The following is an 18,263-nucleotide window of genomic DNA, read 5'->3' as shown; positions in this document are numbered from 1 at the left end:
CAGTTTTATCTAGTTACCAAACTCTGTTTTTTGAGTAGAGTGACCAACTGCCCTGAGTTGTCAGGACTTAGGGGTTTCCTGTATCGTGGACTTCTGGTGTTAAATTTGAAAAGCCCAGGCAAATTGGGACAAGCTGGTTACCCTCTTCCTGAGCCACTAATGATACATAGATCATTGACCTAAAAAATGAAGAACAATGTTGAAGTTGCTATCATCTCAGCAGGGTAAGATGCTTACTCTTGTTGCCACACATACCACACTTCTCTACTTGCTTTTTAATTCTAGAGTCAATCTTGACCTTTTTTGGTCTCTTTTGGGCCAAGGTTTCTTTTGTCCCTTGGTTTCTCTGCAATTACTGAGCATTTACTCTTTGTTCAACTCTGTAGAAGTGCTGTGGGGGACGTCCTTCCCTCTTTCCCCAATATTTAATTGGGTCCTACTCTGAATATGGTCCTGCAGGGAGGCAGGGTAGAGACAAATGAAAGAAAATACTTTAACACATGAAACAGCCCAAATTGGCACGAGAGAGAACAGGTGGTCGAAGCTCTGGGCTCTGAAGGTGGACTTGAATGTGGATAGGTGGGGATGGCTACAATATCAGGAGGTGGTTTCTAAAGTCATCGAAATAGGCCAGCAATTTCCTCCAAATCACAAAGGCCTTGGGTGGTTTCCCACATATGTTCTCAGCAATTTCTCTTGTAAAAGAACATGTTATTTACCTACAAAGGGACTTGTGGTACAAGCTTCTATGCTGAGCCCTCAGGAGGGGCACAGGTATTGACTCTCTGAAGCCTAACAATCAAGAGGCTAGAGCAGAGGGATTACGGATCATCGAATTATGAGAGAAGCTTTAAGAAAAAACAGCAACCAAGCAGATTCCCACACTCTACTCCAAACTGTCAGTACTAAAATCTTTAGAAGGAGGGCCAGCAATCACAAGCTCTCTAACGTTTAGCATGATTCCAACCTACTAAAGATAGGACCCACCAATCACGGCACGCCCCAACATGTATCTTACTTCCAGAACACTGGTCCTGTCAGATGTTGCAGGGGAGAGGATTTCGTGGTCAGCTAAATGAGTTTGTAGATGACTATATATTGTGGCTGGCTTTTGATGTTGTGCCACACTAGACAGCTTATTAAAGGCTCTGAAAAGTCCTGAAGTAAAAATAACTGTGTAGTTTTATTATTTATTTGATGAAATAGCATCAAGACACCAATCTGGTCCACTCTAACAACTCCCAGGGGGAGGGCTGGAGAGCTAATACTCTTTCCAACAGGCACACGATTCAGGGGAGAGTGTGTGTACCAAGGGAGGGCTTGAGGGTGGGGGGCAGATTTTTTTTTCAATTTATTTTTAATTGGAGGATAATTGCTTTGGGACAGACTTTTTGCATGTGGAAATCTTGGACTTGTTTCCTTCCACCCATCCTTCTGTCTCCGTCTCTTGCAGAGGGACCATGTTGGCGACTCACCAGGGAGAAGCACTGCAGACTGAGAGGAAGAGCGTGAACTTTGGAAGCCAAGGTCAGGAGTGCCCTGGGAATACCTGGGAAAACAGGTCAAACTAGTGTGCATGTGTTTGTTTGGGGGAAACACCAAGAAGATCTAGGTCATGGCAAAAACTATCCTAGTTTTTGCTAGGTCATGGCAAAAACTATTCTCTTTTTCCTTCATACAAGCCTTAAAAAGGCTCTTTTAGCCAGTGACAATTCTCTTAACTACATTTAAACAACAGTACTCATTCCCCAGCCATGAAAAGTAATGGATTGTTTACAGTACCTGAGAATGTCTGAGAATGGAAATAGAAAGGTGATTATGCAGCTTGTGTGACTAGCACAAGGAGATGAGACTGAGAAAGCTGCAAAGTCCATCCTTGTAGAAAAAAACAAGAGCTTCCTTAAACCAAGATTGATGAAGGCACTCAAATAAAATGATTATGAAGTCAGTGCTCTGAGAATAAGCAACCTTGGATCACTACAAGGAAAGGAAAAATACCAGAACTCTGTTGGGAGAATGGTGTGGCAATGGGAATGAACTAGTTTGAAGAGAGAATGCAAAAGGTAATTTGAGTGGACCCTTTACTGCATGGAAAAGTGTTGGGGCCAGTCTGAGCTGATGCTTCTATAAATGATGTTTAGCTGTAGCACAAGTGATGTTTCCATGTTTGTAGAAACACTAAGCTCTCCTGGATGGTGAAATGCCAAGCTGGTGGTGATAAACAGCAGGAAGGGTGAGTGGGCAGAAAAGAGGCAGATGAGCTTCAGCATGGTAAGAGCAAGGTGATACATTCTGGGAAAAATAAATGACGGTTATGAAAGATGACAGGCTCTCAGCTGTCAGCTACAGCCCAGAGAAGAACTCTTGAGCATCAACCCAGGATGTGCTGTGGCCGAGAGGGGCTGGGGGACAGACTCGGCTCTTTCCTTCTTACTCTCAGGACCTTGTAACTTCTCTACCTCTGATTAAAGAGTGTGTGTAAAACATATATGGCTGTGTGGATAGCTGTGTCAAAATTATAAAATTATCTGTAATAGCCAGCACTCACACGATCTCACTTCACTTCTGTAAATAGCTTAGGAAAATGGCAAGGAAGACAGTAGGCTAAAAATTGTTAAGTAGAAGTTAGGGGTGGAGAGGGTACCATGAGAAAAACAATCTGTGGTGCTTAATAAGCACCATCTGTCAAAGTAGGAGGCCCAGAGTACAAGGAAGGGGGGAGGGGAGTCCCCAGGGCACGAGGAGGGGTAAGACCTGGGCAGAGGGTGATCTGTGATTGTCCAGGTTTCTGGCGCTCAGTCACTTTCACTTCACTGGGTTTTTGTTTTGTTTTGTTTGCTTTATTTGAGTGTAGTTGATTCACAATGCTGTGTTAGTTTCAGGTGTACAGCAAAGTGAATCAGTTACGTATATACATATGGCCAATCTTTTTTTAGATTCTTTTCTCATATAGGTCATTACAGTGTCCTGAGTAGAGTTCCTTGTGCTTTACAGTAGGTCCTTATTAGTTATCTATTTTATATATAATAGTGTGTATATGTCAATCCCAATCTCCTAATTTAGCTGTTGGAAATAAAGTTTGAGCAAGTCTCCTTGAGATGGAGCAGCCCGACAAACTACTCTGAATGTGAACTTTCATGATGAGCACCCATCTTCTGCTCACCTGCACAGGCACCCAGAAAAGCTGATTATACTAGTCATGTTCTCCTGCCTTGAGGACAGAGCCCCTGGGCTCACCCCTGCGTGCCTGCATGCTCAGTAGCTCAGTCATGTCCAACTCTTTGCTACCCCATGGACTGTGGCCCACCAAGCACTCCTGTCCATGGGATTTTCCAGGCAAGAATACTGGAGCAGGTTGTCATTTCCTCCTCCAGGGGATCTTCCTGACCCAGGGATCAAACCCGCATCTCCTGCATCTCCTGTACTGGCAGGCAGATTCTTCACAACTTGAGCCACCTGGGAGGCCCATGAGAAGACCCAAGGTCTCCAAATTTCCACCACCTGCAATAAGAAGCAAGCAGCTTGTGGGTCCCGTGGGTGAGTCACCATGGCTTGGAAGGGCAGCAGCCTCCACCAGGCACCATGAAGGGGTGTGAAAAATGAGAACATTAGAATTTTATTTCTGATTCCTTGTTTTCTAATGAGATAGATTAAGCTTTACTAATATTTAACATTCAGGCTGACCCTGGGACCCACCGGTGTGTGGCAGTCTAAGAAAAGAGGAGAAGATCCCCCTATTCCCCAGGGGGTGGGGAAGTATTTAGTGTGTATCTCTATTTCTTTGTCCCATTTCAGCAGTTTTGGCTTATTTTGGCATATGTTTATGTGAGCTTGGATAAATAGACTTACTGCTTATATTATTTAGTTCTGACTAAACTAACCATTCAGAGAAGGCAATGGCACCCCACTCCAGTACTCTTACCTGGAAAATCCCATGGACAGAGGAGCCTCGTAGGCTGCAGTCTGTGGGGTCGCTAAGAGTAGGACACAACTGAGCGACTTCACTTTCACTTTTTACTTTCATGCATTGGAGAAGGAAATGGCAACCCACTCCAGTGTTCTTGCCTGGAGAATCCCAGGGACGGGGGAGCCTGGTGGGCTGCCGTCTATGGGGTCGCACAGAGTTGGACACGACTGAAGCGACTTAGCAGCAGCAGCAGCAAACTAACCATTATGAAATGGACCAATGATTTCAAAAGATTCTTGCAAGAAACAAAACTGAGGCCTGAAGACAATACACTAATCATGCCAGCACAAGTGAGTAGCAAGAAAATGGCAGAGCTAATGATTATCTTCCTCATCAAAAGAGGTTTTCCACAGCCAAATTATAAGGTAAAAGTAACGATCTAATCAGATCAGACAAGAAATGAGCTATAAAAATTTCAAAAATTCTAATAAGATTATTTGAAGTATGGATTTCATACACTTGTACTTGCCTCAAGATATCCCCCAAGGCAGTAGGAAGTCGTGGCAATTTGCAAGACACTGAGTGCTGAGTGCTAAGTCCCTTCAGTTATGTCCGACTCTGTGCAACCTTATGGACTGTAGCCCACCAGGCTCCTCTGTCCATGGGGATTCTCCAGGCAAGAATACTGGAGTGGGTTGCCATGTCCGCCTCCAGGGGATCTTCCCGACCCAGAGATCAAACCTGCGTCTCTTAACATCTCCTCTCCTACCTTATATCATCAGGCAGGTTCTTTACCATCAGTGCCACCTGGGAAGCCCAGCAAGACAGACACATAGTGATTTTGATCTTAGCTTGTACTGTGGGTGAGGGTAATAAGGAACAGCCTGGGTGACTCTGGGGGAGATGGATGAGTCAGGGGTGAGGCTGAGTGCTTCTAGCTTGGAAGACATGAGGTGGGGGACATTAAGGCACCACCAACTCAAACAAGCATCTGGGAGAGCGTGTGTGGGGAGGATGACTTCAGGCCTGAGCATGCTGAGTTCTAGGGGTCCCGGGGGCCTGTACAGCAGGCATCTCCAGCTTGACATGTTCTGCCCTGAGCTTCCCATTTCTCCATTCAGACCCAGTCCCTATCCATCAAGCAGTTGACAGTGAAAAGACCTAGCTTCCTTAAATAATTAGCCAATGAAAGATCCTGGGGGATAAATAGGTTCTTCCTTTAAAATGCAAATTCCTCATTAAAGTGTAGTCTCTACTCACTGCTTCCTGGGGATCACATCAGAGCCACATTGCAGCCCTCCTAGGGCTCCTCTCCTACTTCATGGTCCACCTCCCCACCAAGAAAACGGATTATTTTAAAATGAGGGTAGGAAGTGACAGGTAGGTTTCAGTACAAAGGATTGAGGTGGAGGGTGGAAGGAGGAAGGACTGATTTGTCAGAGACAACCAAGTGTAGAGGAGAGGGTGTCGCAATAGCCCGTCTTCACCCACCCTGAGTCCTGCCTCTAGCTTGGGCTTGAAAGAAAGTGAAGTGTTATTTGCTCAGTGGGGTCATACTCTTTGAGACCCCATGGACTGTAGCCTGCCAGGTTTCTCTGTCCATGGAATTCTCCAGGCAAGAATACTGGTGTGGGTAGCCATTCCCCTCTCCAGGAGATCTTCCCAACCCAGGGATCAAACCTGGGTCTCCTGCGTTACAGGCAGATTCTTTAACATCTGAGCCACCAGGGAAGGGGTGCCCTTAAAATCTTGCCCTTGGCTAAGGCCTAGGAACAGTCACAGACTTTTGCTTGCTGCTCAGCAAGCAAAAGCTGCTCACTTTTGGTGGCTGCTCAGTCCTAGAGATTCATTCATCTAGCAATTAGGAATGAGGATTTGAGTGTTTTGTGGTGGGGAGTGAGGGGGGACCAGACATGATGAAATTTCCTAGCTATATTGGAAGTTTTAGGGTGCTGAGAAAGAATATACGAAAACAATGGTAGACAAAACAAGGTGCCTTCATAGGAAAGCATATTCAGACTGTTGCAATGCCTCACACTGAATAAGTACACTTCAAAGGCAACATTTAATGACCTTCAAGATGAAGACTCTTTTTCATTTCAAAAAAAAAAAAAAAAATCCCTGGGCCTTGAAATAACCATTTCAGGTGAAGAAATCTGGCAGGGTCAGCTGTAAGCTCTTCTAGCTCATTATCTCACTTTGTCTTAGACGCCCCCAATCCACCCACCTCAGCACTGAGGAATTCGCAACTCAGTTAATAATCATGTCAGGGATAATGTTAACTACAAGCACAGATTATGTACCCCAGGTAGTGTATACTATGTATTTGATCCTCACAAAAGGGCTGCAAAAGGAAGACTGTGAGTCCTATTTTATAGATGAGGAAACTGAGGAACAGCAGATTTAAGTAATTTGTTTAAAACTATGAGACTAGTTAAGTACGACAGCTGAAGTTGAGCCAAATCAACTCTAGACAAAGCCTGCAATCTTTGCCTCCCTGCATCTGCTTTTAGAAAATTGTCCCTGGTTCCCTAATGACTGTGATTTCTCACTTATTTGAGAAATTAAATAGGTCTCAATTAAAATCACCATCTAGCACTGAGATTTACATTTCATCATTTTTAAAAAATATTATCCCCCAAAAGCCAGTCTTATGATGTGACAGAACAATACCACCTATTCATCAAAACTTAAAGGTAGATGTAGCTTTCCTTTTGAGAGGCCACTCTGTGTATTCGAACAGAGTTGTATACTGGCTTTGTTTTCCATATTGATTTTATAGCTAGCTCTGAAAAGTGAATGAGTGACAATTTTACTCAACAGAACTAACTGAAGCAGATACTTGTGAAGTCACTGGGGTAGGGGGTGTGTGTGTGTGGTGAATCATCTCCAACTCAACAGGTTAATTTTGGAGATCTGAGAGATATTTTTGTCTCACAGCAGTAGAAGAGCAACTCTCACCAAAAACAACATCTATGATATATGATTTCTTTAAGCAAAGCTTATTCACCCCTCCCCCAACCTCTCTTGCCTCTAACAAATAACTAGTGTGTCTCCCTGAACAGCAGGTCACACTCAGGCATAATAAAATAATAAAAATAGAGTCTATGTAGGTGGTGCACTATGCACAGCAGCTCATCGTATCCTTGCAACAATTCAACACGCAGGCACTGATCACCACCACCATCATCATTTTACATACAAGGAAAGTGCAAAGTGAGGATCAGTAGCCATTTAAATGCACCATTTAGGAAGTGGCAGAGTTGGATTCGGGCTGTCCTAGAGTCTTGTGCTTCAACTCCCCACACTAACCTGCCATTCATGAGGTGATAAACACCAATTAGTTTAAAGGCTTTTTTGAATTACTGCTCACTTTAACATGGAGATTGAGCTGGTTTTCTCCTCAGAAGAATTAATTTTTTTACAAACCCACGGAGCATTACAAATATATAGACAAAACAGAAGATAATATAACAAACCTTACTTGTATGGTCACCACACATATGGAACAAACCTTAATATTTTGCCCTCAAAGACATAGGGAGATGAAGCCCGCTTTGTTTTCAACTTTGTTTCCCTTCTGTCTCCTCAGCTCTAATTGCAGCTTCAGAAGTCCGTGTGTCTTTTCTCATCCATGTTTTTATATGTTTACCTCATGAGTCTGCACACATCAGCATTATACTGTTCAGAGTGTTTTTAAACTTCAGATGAAGGTATAACATTACACAGATCCTTCTGCGTCTCTTCATTCAACCTCATTCTTGCAAGATTGATCTAATTAGTCATTTCATTGCTTACATGAATATATTCTATATCCATGTTTCATGTTGATGGACATTTACATTATTTCCACTTTCTGTAAGAAAGTAAGTCCAAGTCGCATCTCCTTGTGCACACACACAATAGCCTCCTGGGTTCTAAACCTAGGCCAGCACTGCCAGATCCTGCACCACAGCTGCCAACTGCTTCCAGCAAGACTGCACTAATTTTCACTCCCAGCTGCAGTGTATGAATTTCCTGTGGATCCACTTCCCCGTCAACACTTCAGATCCAGATTTAAAATTTTTGCCAATTTGTTAAGAACAAAATGGTACCTGATTTTAATATGCATTTCCCTGATTGTCACTGAGAGTCAATATATTTTGTGTATATTGAGCATTTAGGCCTTTCTCATCTGTGAATTACTTATTCATATAGTCATTTCCCGCTTCCCCGGTGGCTCAGCTGGTAAAGTATCTGCCTGCAATGTGGTAGACCTGGGTTCGATCCCTGGCTTGGGAAGATCCCTGGAGAAGGGAATGGCTATCCACTGCAGATTCTGGCCTGGAGAATTCCATACACTATACAGTCCATGGGGTTGCAAAGAGTCAGACACAACTGAGCAACTTTCACTTTCTTTTCATGGTCATTTCCCACCCAATTGGATTGTGTGTCTTTTTCCTGTTAATTTGTAGGAGTTTTTATGTATTATGGATTCTAAATCTCTGCTGCTCACATTACTTGTGAAAATCTCCTCCCAGTCTGTAACATTACCCTTTAATTTTGTTTATGGTGTCTTCAGCTATACAGAAATTCAAACTTTTATTATAGTTAAATTTATCAGTCTTTCCCTTTATGGTTAGTGGTTTTTGTGAAAGTGGAGTGAAAGTGTTAGTAGCTCAATCATCTCCAACTCTTTGTGACCCCATGGACTGTAGCGCACCAGGCTTCTCTGTCCATGGAATTTTCCAGACAAGAATACTGGAGTGGGTTGCCATTCCTTTCTCCAGGGGATTTTCCTGACCCAGGGATAGAACCCAAGTCTCTTGCATTGCAGGCAGATTCTTTACCATCTGAGCCAACAGGGAAGTGGTTTTTATTTTGTGTTAAAAAAAATTATTTCCTGCCATGAGGCAATAAGTGAGTCTCATATATTTCCCAAAAGTTTTAAGGTTTTGTTTTTCACATTAAGGTCTTTAATCCATTTGGAATTTACTTGTGGGTACTGTAGAAGGTATATTTTTCTCCTCATAATTTATTCAATTTATTGAATAGCTCATCTGCCTGCTACTGATCTGCCAGACCACCTTTTTCTTGTCAAGTTCCATATTGCAGAGGTCTGAGTATTTTACTCTCTTCTATTGATCATTTTGTCTATTTCAACACCAATACCACACTGTCTTAATTACTGTTACTTATAGTAAGTCTTGATTGGCCATAGGGAAGTTCCCCCCATTTTATTTTTCTTAGAAATTGTTTTGATTATTCTTGCCTTTACTCTTCCAAATGAATTTTAGTGTCATTTGACCAAATGAACACCTTGTATTCATTTGAGGTAAACTGATATGTTTATGATAGTAAGCTTCCCATTCATTAGCGTGATATATCTCTCCATTTAATCAGAGTATCTTCTCTGTCTTTCAATAAGGTCTTACAGTCGCACCCATAAAGCTCTTGCATATCTTTCATTAGGTTTACTTCTAGGTACCATATAGTTTTGGTTGCTACTCTAAGTGTAATTTTTTTCTACTATATTTTCTAAATGGTTATTGATAATGCATGGGAACCCAACTGATTCCTGTATTGTTGCTGTTGCTCAGTTGCTAAGTTGTGTCCCACTCTTTGGGACCCCCATGAACTGCAGCATGTCAGGCTCCTCTGTCCTTCACTACCTCTTGGAGTTGGCTCAAATTCATGTCTGTTGATCCCTGTATATTTGTTTCCAATTGAAAAACTTTGTTGAGTTCTGAGTCCTAATAGATTTTATGTAGCACTGCTTGTAATTTTTAATGTGGACAGCTACATTGCCTGCACAAAATGACTGTTTTCGTCTACCTCCTATTTCATTTTCTTGCCTTATCGCCTTAGTAGGAAACTGAAGTACAATACTGAATAGTAAGGGTGGTATTTGGCATCCCTGTCTCATTTCTGACTTTAACAGGGTTGCTTCTAATAATATTTCCCACCACATATACTGTCTGCTGTAGATTTTTGATGGATGCTGCTATGAAGTTAAGGAACCTTCCTTCTCTTCCTAGTTTGCTAAGGCTTTGTTTAAGGTAAAAATATGTATCTAATTTTATCAAACACTTTCTTTGTACCTACTGAGATGATAATATGGCTTGTCTCTCTTAATATGTTTATTTAACCAATTATTTAGAGACTTTTTAATTTGAATCATCACTGCATTCTTAGGATAAGCTGCTTTACTTGGTCATGTATTTAATATACTGCAGAAATCTATTAGTAAATATCACAGTCAGCATTTTGCAATTATGCTCAAAGGTGAGACTGGTCTATAACCTTCTTCTATTATAGTCTTTGTCTTATTTTGATGTCAGAGTAAACTAGCCTCATAAAATGGATTGGGTTGCTTTCTCTTTTTCTGTTTTCTGAGATTGTACATGTCAGACAAGGATGAATGGTCTTTTGAAGGGTTAGTAAAATGTGTCCATAAAAGCCACTTGTGACTACTGTTTATTCTGAGAGTAGGGATGAATGAAGAATCAATTTCTTTAATGTTTCCTGGTGTAGAAGAGCAATAATTCCCTAAAACAGAACATTCTTATAATTTTTTATTTAACAACTACTTTAAGCTCTTGAGAGCTTAAAATCTAAAATCTTAATCCAAAATCTTTAGAGTTTTATTACTTTCCCTAGAGCATCCACAAAGTAGGTAGTCATTCTGAATGGTAGATCACTCTCAGGAGTAAAGAGACAAACACTACCCACTGGCATAATTTTTAATACTGTTCTTCTTGTTTTGTTTTAAGAGGGGAGACTGAGGAGCTGTTTCTCAAAATATTTTCTTTCTTTAATAAGTTTATTATAAAAATGATACATGAGCCCTGAGAACCATCAGAAAAGGCAGATAAGCTAAAGGAAGAAAGTAAGCACCCCATGATCCCATCGGCATAATGGTTAGCATGTATATATATTCTTCAAAACACTCTCCCAGGCATAAGCACTTTCATATTCACTAACATGGCAACAATGATTACTATTTTCTAATCTGCATTTTCACTTAGCATTCTGAGGATATCTTTCTCTGTCAATAAGTAGATTATATATTTTTTGATGATATAATTTCCCCCTGCTCTGATTTTCCCATTTCCTCTCCCAATTCTCTCTTGAAAGACTTTAATTTGTTCACAGTTTTTGCTACAAAGGACCTGGAGACAGTAACAAATAACCTAGCACCAGGGAGCACTGTGGAGGAGCTGGAAGGCTTTAAGCAAATACTGAAAATGTATTTGCTCCACTCATGACGAAGGTTGGAAGCTAGGACGAGCATAACAAAGGGTTATGAGCGTTACCGAGTGCCCAAGGCTGGGAACGGATGATGAAGGGTCATACGCCCGGCCTTGAGGTGTTCAGAGGCTTCCTTCTGACCACCTGTTTCTGGGAGCAAGGACTGTTGTTTCATGATAAGACTCCCTTTAGAGTTTCGCCAAAGCTATGTTATGGCTCGGAGAAGGCGATGGCACCCCACTCCAGGACTCTTGCCTGGAAAATCCCATGGACAGTGGAGCCTGGTAGGCTGCAGTCCATGGGGTCGCGAAGAGTCAGACACGACTGAGCGACTTCCCTTTCACGCATTGGAGAAGGAAATGGCAACCCACTCCAGTGCTCTTGCCTGGAGAATCCCAGGGATGGGGGATCCTGGTGGGCTGCCGTCTCTGGGGTCGCACAGAGTCGGACACGACTGAAGTGACTTAGCATGTTATGGCTTGGGCGGTGGGAACTGTATTTTATGCTTGAATGCTTTGATGTTTTATTGAGAAAGGCTAAGTGCAAGTCTGCTTTATGCTCTGCTCCCTGAGACCATATATCTGTGAAAGCTGGATAATAAAAATTTGTCAGTCCACTAGAGGCTGTCCCTGAGTGTTCCTTTCAGAGTGCGGCCCTCCAAGCCTTACAGAGCATGAAGATGGGGAGGATGTCCAAAGGTGTCTCTTGGCAAATGGCAGTATTCCCTCCTAATGCTCCTTCCTGAGCCAGGATATGGCAGGTGACAACCAGAGGTAGCCCCACAAGCAGACTCCTTGGCTCCACTTACCCCAATTCCAGCCCTCCCACTGGAGGCCTGCTTGTCCATGTCAGTCAGCAGTCATACTGAAATCAGAAGCCACAGGGTGGCTTCACTAGGATGGCTGTGCCCTAGCCCAGCTGGCTGAAGAAAGCCAGGCAGATAAGAACCAAACAGCACCAGCCACCCAGCTGGCTCTCCATGAGGGTGGAGCCCGGGGCCCCGCGTGTGCACACGTGAATCCAGTGGACCCCTGTCTGGGCGGAAGGGGCAGAGCCACAGCTTGTCTGTTCCAGCTGAAGGCCTCCTCCCAGCCAGGGACGGTGGCCCTCACGCCTGAGTGCAGCCCGCCTTTCCCTGTCCTTCCCTGTGCTGCTGTGCTGTGACTGGCGCTGGGCGCTGACGGGGCTGATGCTCGGGAGGGTGTGAACCTCACGCCTAGGGCAGTGTCAATCAAGCAGAAGTAGTCCAATAAATGTTACCTGAATGTCTGGATGAATGGTTTAGCCTGTTCTTTTCTCACACTTGGAGGCCTAGATTCTATTTGTTCAAGATACATTCTGGAATAAGGTATGTATTCACAAAGTGCAGGCTGAACTGATCTCACTAAAAAAAAAAAGTACTGAATTCAGCTGAGGGACTGAGTTCCATCCCTTGCCTGTCACACAGAGGTGTCTGCCTGGTCCAGTCAGGCTCTGTCTGTGCCTCCACAAGCAGCAGCAGCACCTGGGGGCCAAGATGCCTCACCCCATCATACCCTCAGTGCTCAATTCCAGCAGGAACCCTCTCTCCATGGCAGCAGCATCCACCCCTCCTGCCACCCCTGAGCCTTCCCCCATTCACGGCCCTTCACGCTCACAGGCTATTTTAATACTCAGGAGCTGTTGGGGATCAGAATAGCGCAGGACATGTCTGTCTCTCTGGGTGATTCTCTTTCTCTGTTGGCAGCTCCCAAACTGTTCACCAAGGCAGGCGCTCAAACACTCAGGCTCAGGCCATCAGACTGCTAACAAGGATGCCAGTAGGATGCCACATTCAGAGCCGTGGGAGGATGCCAACTTGGTAATATGTGAAATTAGTAAACAGACCGATGCAATAAAAATGTCAGTCTTTGGAATTCTCCCATTTTTGGACAGCTATAAAGCCTAAAAAGTTTTTTTTTTTTTTAAAGCAGGCAATAAAAGGAAACAAACTCTTATCTATATTGGAACAAATAAACAAAATATGGGCTGAGACAGTGGGTACTTAAGCCCAAAGCACTGATGCTCTTAGAAGGTGCTATAATGAGATTAATACAGTAATATGTTAACCCTCAGTTTAGTGAGCTTAAAAAAGATGAACAATTTGCTGTACTAGGGACGTCGAAACACCCGAGGGTGAAGAAACAGAAGGTGCTTCTGGATGGGAGATGATTTGGCAGCCAGTGTTATGCCTTGCTTAATATTCTACTTAATTTTTTTTTTTTTTAGTGAAATAAGAATTTTGTACAATGACTTTTTTGGATTTCAGTCAATATGAACAGGAAATGGGCATATGTAATATGACTTATAGTACCCCCTAACGGTATTCTAGAGTAACTGGTTTTTTTCTTGTTGTTCATGGATCTGAGGTATGAGACATGAGTTGAGACACATTTGGAAATCCGTTGGTGCCATGGTCCTACTTGGCCCAGTTTGCTGAGGGGAGTTGGGATGGTGGATAGCTTGCTCTCCTGCCAGGTCCCTGGAGGCTGGGTGCCTTAGTTCTGCTGGTACCCCACCTCTGAAGGAACCATTCTGAACAAGAGAGTAGCTGTGGAGACTTGCCTTTCTGGAAGTTGCCCGTAAGCGTGTCTTTCTCTGAGGCTTCTTTTCTAAATTAAACTTTCTCCATACTTGTCTCAAAGGCAGTAAAAGCCTCCAAAGAAAGTTATTTATACTTCATGGTAATATTGGAGAAGGCAATGGCACCCCACTCCAGTACTCTTGCCTGGAAAATCCCATGGATGGGGGAGCCTGGAAGGCTGCAGTCCATGGGGTCACTGAGGGTCTGACACGACTGAGCGACTTCACTTTCACTTTTCACTTTCATGCATTGGAGAAGGAAATGGCAACCCACGCCAGTGTTCTTGCCTGGAGAATCCCAGGGATGGGGGAGCCTGGTGGGCTGCCATCTATGGGGTCGCACAGAGTCAGACACGACTGAAGTGACTTAGCAGCATGGTAATATGACAGTACCACCAAAAAGTTTCACTGTTTCAAATCAAGTCACTAGGCACCAGTCACTCTAAGATGCTGATAACTGCTATCTTGGGGAGCCAGGATGCCAGGGCTGTGGCTATGAAGTTGATCCCCAAGTCTGGGGGAAATCCCCAATACAGGGAAAACTGGGAGCTGACCTGGGTCCTGTCTCTCCATGAGCCCACAGCAGAGGAATGGAGGAAAGAGCCCCAGGGCACTCCCTGTGTACTGTGGGCCCAAGTCTTCACCTTCCTGGTTTATACATCTGGGAGTTGGACTAGATGATTCTGCTCATTTGTTTTATATTCTCAATTTAATAATAACCTCATCAGAATCAGAAACTGAGTTTTAAAGTCCATTGAAAAACCCCACTGGGCATTGTTGAGATAGAGCCCCTGCCGGTGGGAGAGACTCTCAGCTTTCTCTCAGCTTTCCTTCTTTCACACTGGTTTCCCTCCAGCCTCTGAGCTCTCCCTCAGCTCTGCACTGCCAGTGGTTTCCATAGTGGAATGCTTCCTGCTTTTCTGTCCTTCTGAAAACCTGGGGCATGGACCTTGGAGGCTCCAGCTTTCCTTTCCTGTGGCTTTCCTCCAAAATTACACCTCCCTCTTCCCCCCTCCCCCCTCCAGCCCCAGGGCCCTTGACTTCTCTGTCAGATGTCAGCCTGTCCTCGCCACAAAGCAGACTTTCCCCCAGGCTTCTCCCAGTGCTGACCTCAGCGCCCGCAGACCAAGCCGCAGACAGCCAGCGCCTGCGGGCTGCCCTGTGCTGACGCAGCTGCACACGGGAGCTGTGTCCCACATGCCAGGTCCCGTTCCTCTCACCAGGCCCACAGCCCTGTCATCCCACCTCTCTGCCCCCAAGAGAGATTGGCTCATCCTTTTCGCGGTTTCACCCATGGCTCAGTGAATCTTCTCCCCAGATCCAAGCATCCCTTGCTGTCCTCCTTTCCCCTCTCCTCTGAGCCCTCTTCTCCAGAACAAACTCGGTTCTTGGGGCCTGTTCAGGGACCTTCCATTTGGCATCACGTGTTCGTTCACTGCAAGTTCCAGGAGAGGGGGACCAGGACTGCTGTGTCCGCCATGGTGTCCCCGGCACATAGAAGAAGCTCGATGATAGATTTAAGCCTCAATCCCCAACACTGACTGGTCAGCACAGGAAGTGATGTCATGGGGAAGAGGGTGAGCCCGGGGCCCCAGGAAGAGGCCTGAGGAGGGTCAGCTGCAAGAGGACAGAGGCGCTGCGGTCCTGTCCTACCCTGGCTTTCACCCCACACTCAATGGCATCAGCTCTCCCGAGGTCACTTTCTAGTTGTTCCTGGGGAGTGACTGGACATGGGAGGACATTTTGTTGTCATAGCATGGGAGTAGGGGGTTCTATGGGGCATCAGTGGGTGTGGTCAGATATGTTACCTCTGCTGTAATTTCTGGGACAGGGAATGCCTGTGGCACCCTGCGACACACACTCGGGCCTTGGCTCACCTGACCTCCAACATCCTGCAATGCTCCTTCGGTCTCTGCTTTCTGGATTCCCCTGTCTCGGTTCTTCACAGCCTCTTCCAGGGCACCTCTTCCCTCTGCCCAGGCCTGAGGCCCGGGTGTTCTCCATTTGCTCAGGACCGTTTTCTCTCTTGCCACACACTGTCTCAGAATGTGAGATGTCACGCCTTGCTCTTCCCGATACACCTCCCAGCCCAGGTGTCTCTGCTGAGGCCCAGCCCCACATGTTACTGCTTGCCAGCCCTCTCCACCTAGATTCCCAGGCCTCATGCTCAGAGCTTCCCTCAGCCCCTTTCTCCCACCCCTCTGCAGCCTCCTCCTTGTATTATATGTGGCTTTGCTGCCTGCTCAGTGTCTGGACAAGAACGTGGGGGTCATCCTTGCCTTCTTTCTCTCTCTCACCTCGCGCATCTAAGGGGGCATTATACTGTCAATTCAGCCTTCTTCACGTCTTCAAATGTATCTGCCTTTCTCTGTCTCACTGACAACACCTTAATACCTCATCATTTCTCACCCAAATGATTGTCTGTCTCCTCACTCATCTCTCTGCCCCAGCTTCCTTTCTGTTTTCCACACTGGGCTTAAGAATTGGCTTTCATGATGCTCCTCCACCAGGGAGAACATCAATTGACTGGCTGGCTTCCATGGACTTGAAGACAGAGGCCAGACTCTTGAGCATGGGATGCTGGTTGCTGAGCTCACCTCTCCAGCTTCATCCTCCACAGACTCTGAGCTCCTGATTGCAGGCAACGCACAGGTGTCGCTTGTCCTGCTCTGTCATGTCTGGGTCCCCTCTGCACCTTTATATATTCAGTTCCCCTGTGCCTGAACTTTGGCTCTGCCCTCACCGCCAGTTCCTATTCAATAACCTCCAGGGCTCCCCGAAGGATTTCTAACGTCTCAGCAACTTTTCTCTGCAACTACTCTTCCCTCTGTTATATTCTTATCACCATGGAGAGCAATCATCCATTGGTTGAATGAGTGACTTTATATCTCACCAGTCTGTGAACAACTTGAGGGCAGGAATCATCATTAGTTTAACACTGCAACTTTAGCCAGGGATTGAAACATAGAGACTGTTGTGTGAATGAATGGCTAACAGTCTTGACATTTTATTGAAATTCACTCATGCTCATGTCAGGAACAATAATGATAACTGGAGCGGGTGAGGTCTCAGGACTCTAATGCCTGCTTCCTCCACACAGGGGCCTGAGGTTGCCACACTGCCCCTTCCCCACCTGGGCATGGTCGCTCTGAGCTGACCAGTTACTTTTCTTTACCATTTTATTTCTAAAAGTCTTTTTTCAAAGTAATACAGGTACATTATTTAAAAAGTTAAATCCTTCTATAAGGCTCATAGTGCTGTAGACACTGGCCTACTTCTGATGCTGGCTTTCTGGAGGCAAAACACTTTATAACCGTTGCAACTAATAATTACTAGTTATTAGCAATTACTAATAATTATGTTTAACTTCCTTTCACAGAAGGTGAGAATTTAGCTGTCTTTTCCATTCATTTCTCCTTCCACCTTCCAGTTTGGTTCTATTTCAATATTTGTTTAAATCAAACTTAAGTGCTTACATTTCTGTGATAGAGATACCATTCATAGCTGAGTCATATATATTCTGTCACTTCCATGACAGCATTTCCTTTCTTATTCATCTTGTTTTCCCAGGAGTTAAACACTGCCTTGTATTTCTTTTGGTTAGTTTTCTATCTACCAGGCAGTAATTCACTCTACTGGGTAGTAATTCACTCTTAAAGTTCTAAGCAGAATATAAAGTGTTTCACAACAGGTTCAAACAAATCAACTAATCTTTCTTGGAGACGCCTCTGGGAGCGCTGTGTGCCCTGGCTCAAATCTGGGTGCAAAGGTCTCTTAGCCTGCTCCAGGCTCTCAGCCCAATTCTTCCTTCATTCTTCATTTCTTCTTTCCTGTATCCATCTCCTGTTTCTTGGTTCTCACAGCTTTCTCTTTCTTAACTTGCTCCCCATTTCAGTGTAACACTTTGTCCAGTATATGCATCAGCAAACTACCTTAAAGGGCCAGAGATTAAGGGCCAAAAGTACAAAAAAGTACCTATAAAACCATTTACAATGTAACCATTAAAAAAAGTAAAAATGCTTCTAGCTTGTGGGATGCACAGAAACAGGTGACAGGCCCGTCTTGGCCTGGGGATGTCAGCTGGCTGACCCCTAGTCTAGCAGCTCCCTAAGGAAGGGAGCACAGTGAGGTGATTTTTTTGAGATCTACTTTATCATGCAATGATTTAGTCTACCTCGCACACTTGACTGATAGTCTGACTGCGCTCAGAACTCTCTCACCAATCATTCGCCTTGAGAATTCAAAGATACTGCAACTCTGTCGCTTAGTCCTCAGCTATGTAGAAAACTAGTGCCTTGCTTTTCGTTTGTCTTTAATTTTTGTTGCAGTATAATTGCTTTATAGTATTGGGTTAGTTTCTACTCTACAGCAAAATGAACTAGTCATACGTATACATGTGCCTTGTCCCTTTTGGACTTCTTTCCCACTCAGATCACCACAGTGCATTAAATAGAGTTCCCCGTGCTATAGAGTATGTTCTCATCAGTTACATATTTTACACATAGTATCAGTAGTGTATATGTGT

At 44.4% G+C, this 18,263-nt stretch overlaps 1 protein-coding gene across 2 annotated transcripts in view; it reads right to left on the bottom strand.

The window, feature by feature from the left end:
* Window positions 1-18,263, bottom strand: part of TNFAIP8L3 (TNF alpha induced protein 8 like 3) — a 42,973-nt gene that overhangs the window by 6,051 nt on the left and 18,659 nt on the right. The window contains exon 1 of one of the 2 annotated variants that reach the window (XM_042252465.2): window positions 1,476-1,677. The exons of the other annotated variant lie outside the window; for it this stretch is intronic. Within the exon in view, the coding sequence (XP_042108399.1) occupies window positions 1,476-1,578 (103 nt within the window). The 5' untranslated portion in view covers window positions 1,579-1,677. Of the gene's footprint in view, window positions 1-1,475; window positions 1,678-18,263 lie in introns of those variants that run through there. 2 annotated transcript variants of the gene reach the window in all.

The sequence above is a fragment of the Ovis aries genome, chromosome 7, assembly GCF_016772045.2.
Source record: "Ovis aries strain OAR_USU_Benz2616 breed Rambouillet chromosome 7, ARS-UI_Ramb_v3.0, whole genome shotgun sequence".
Taxonomy (NCBI): domain Eukaryota; kingdom Metazoa; phylum Chordata; class Mammalia; order Artiodactyla; family Bovidae; genus Ovis; species Ovis aries.
Note: the sequence above shows the minus strand (reverse complement) of the source record. Positions and strands in the feature narration are given on the sequence as shown.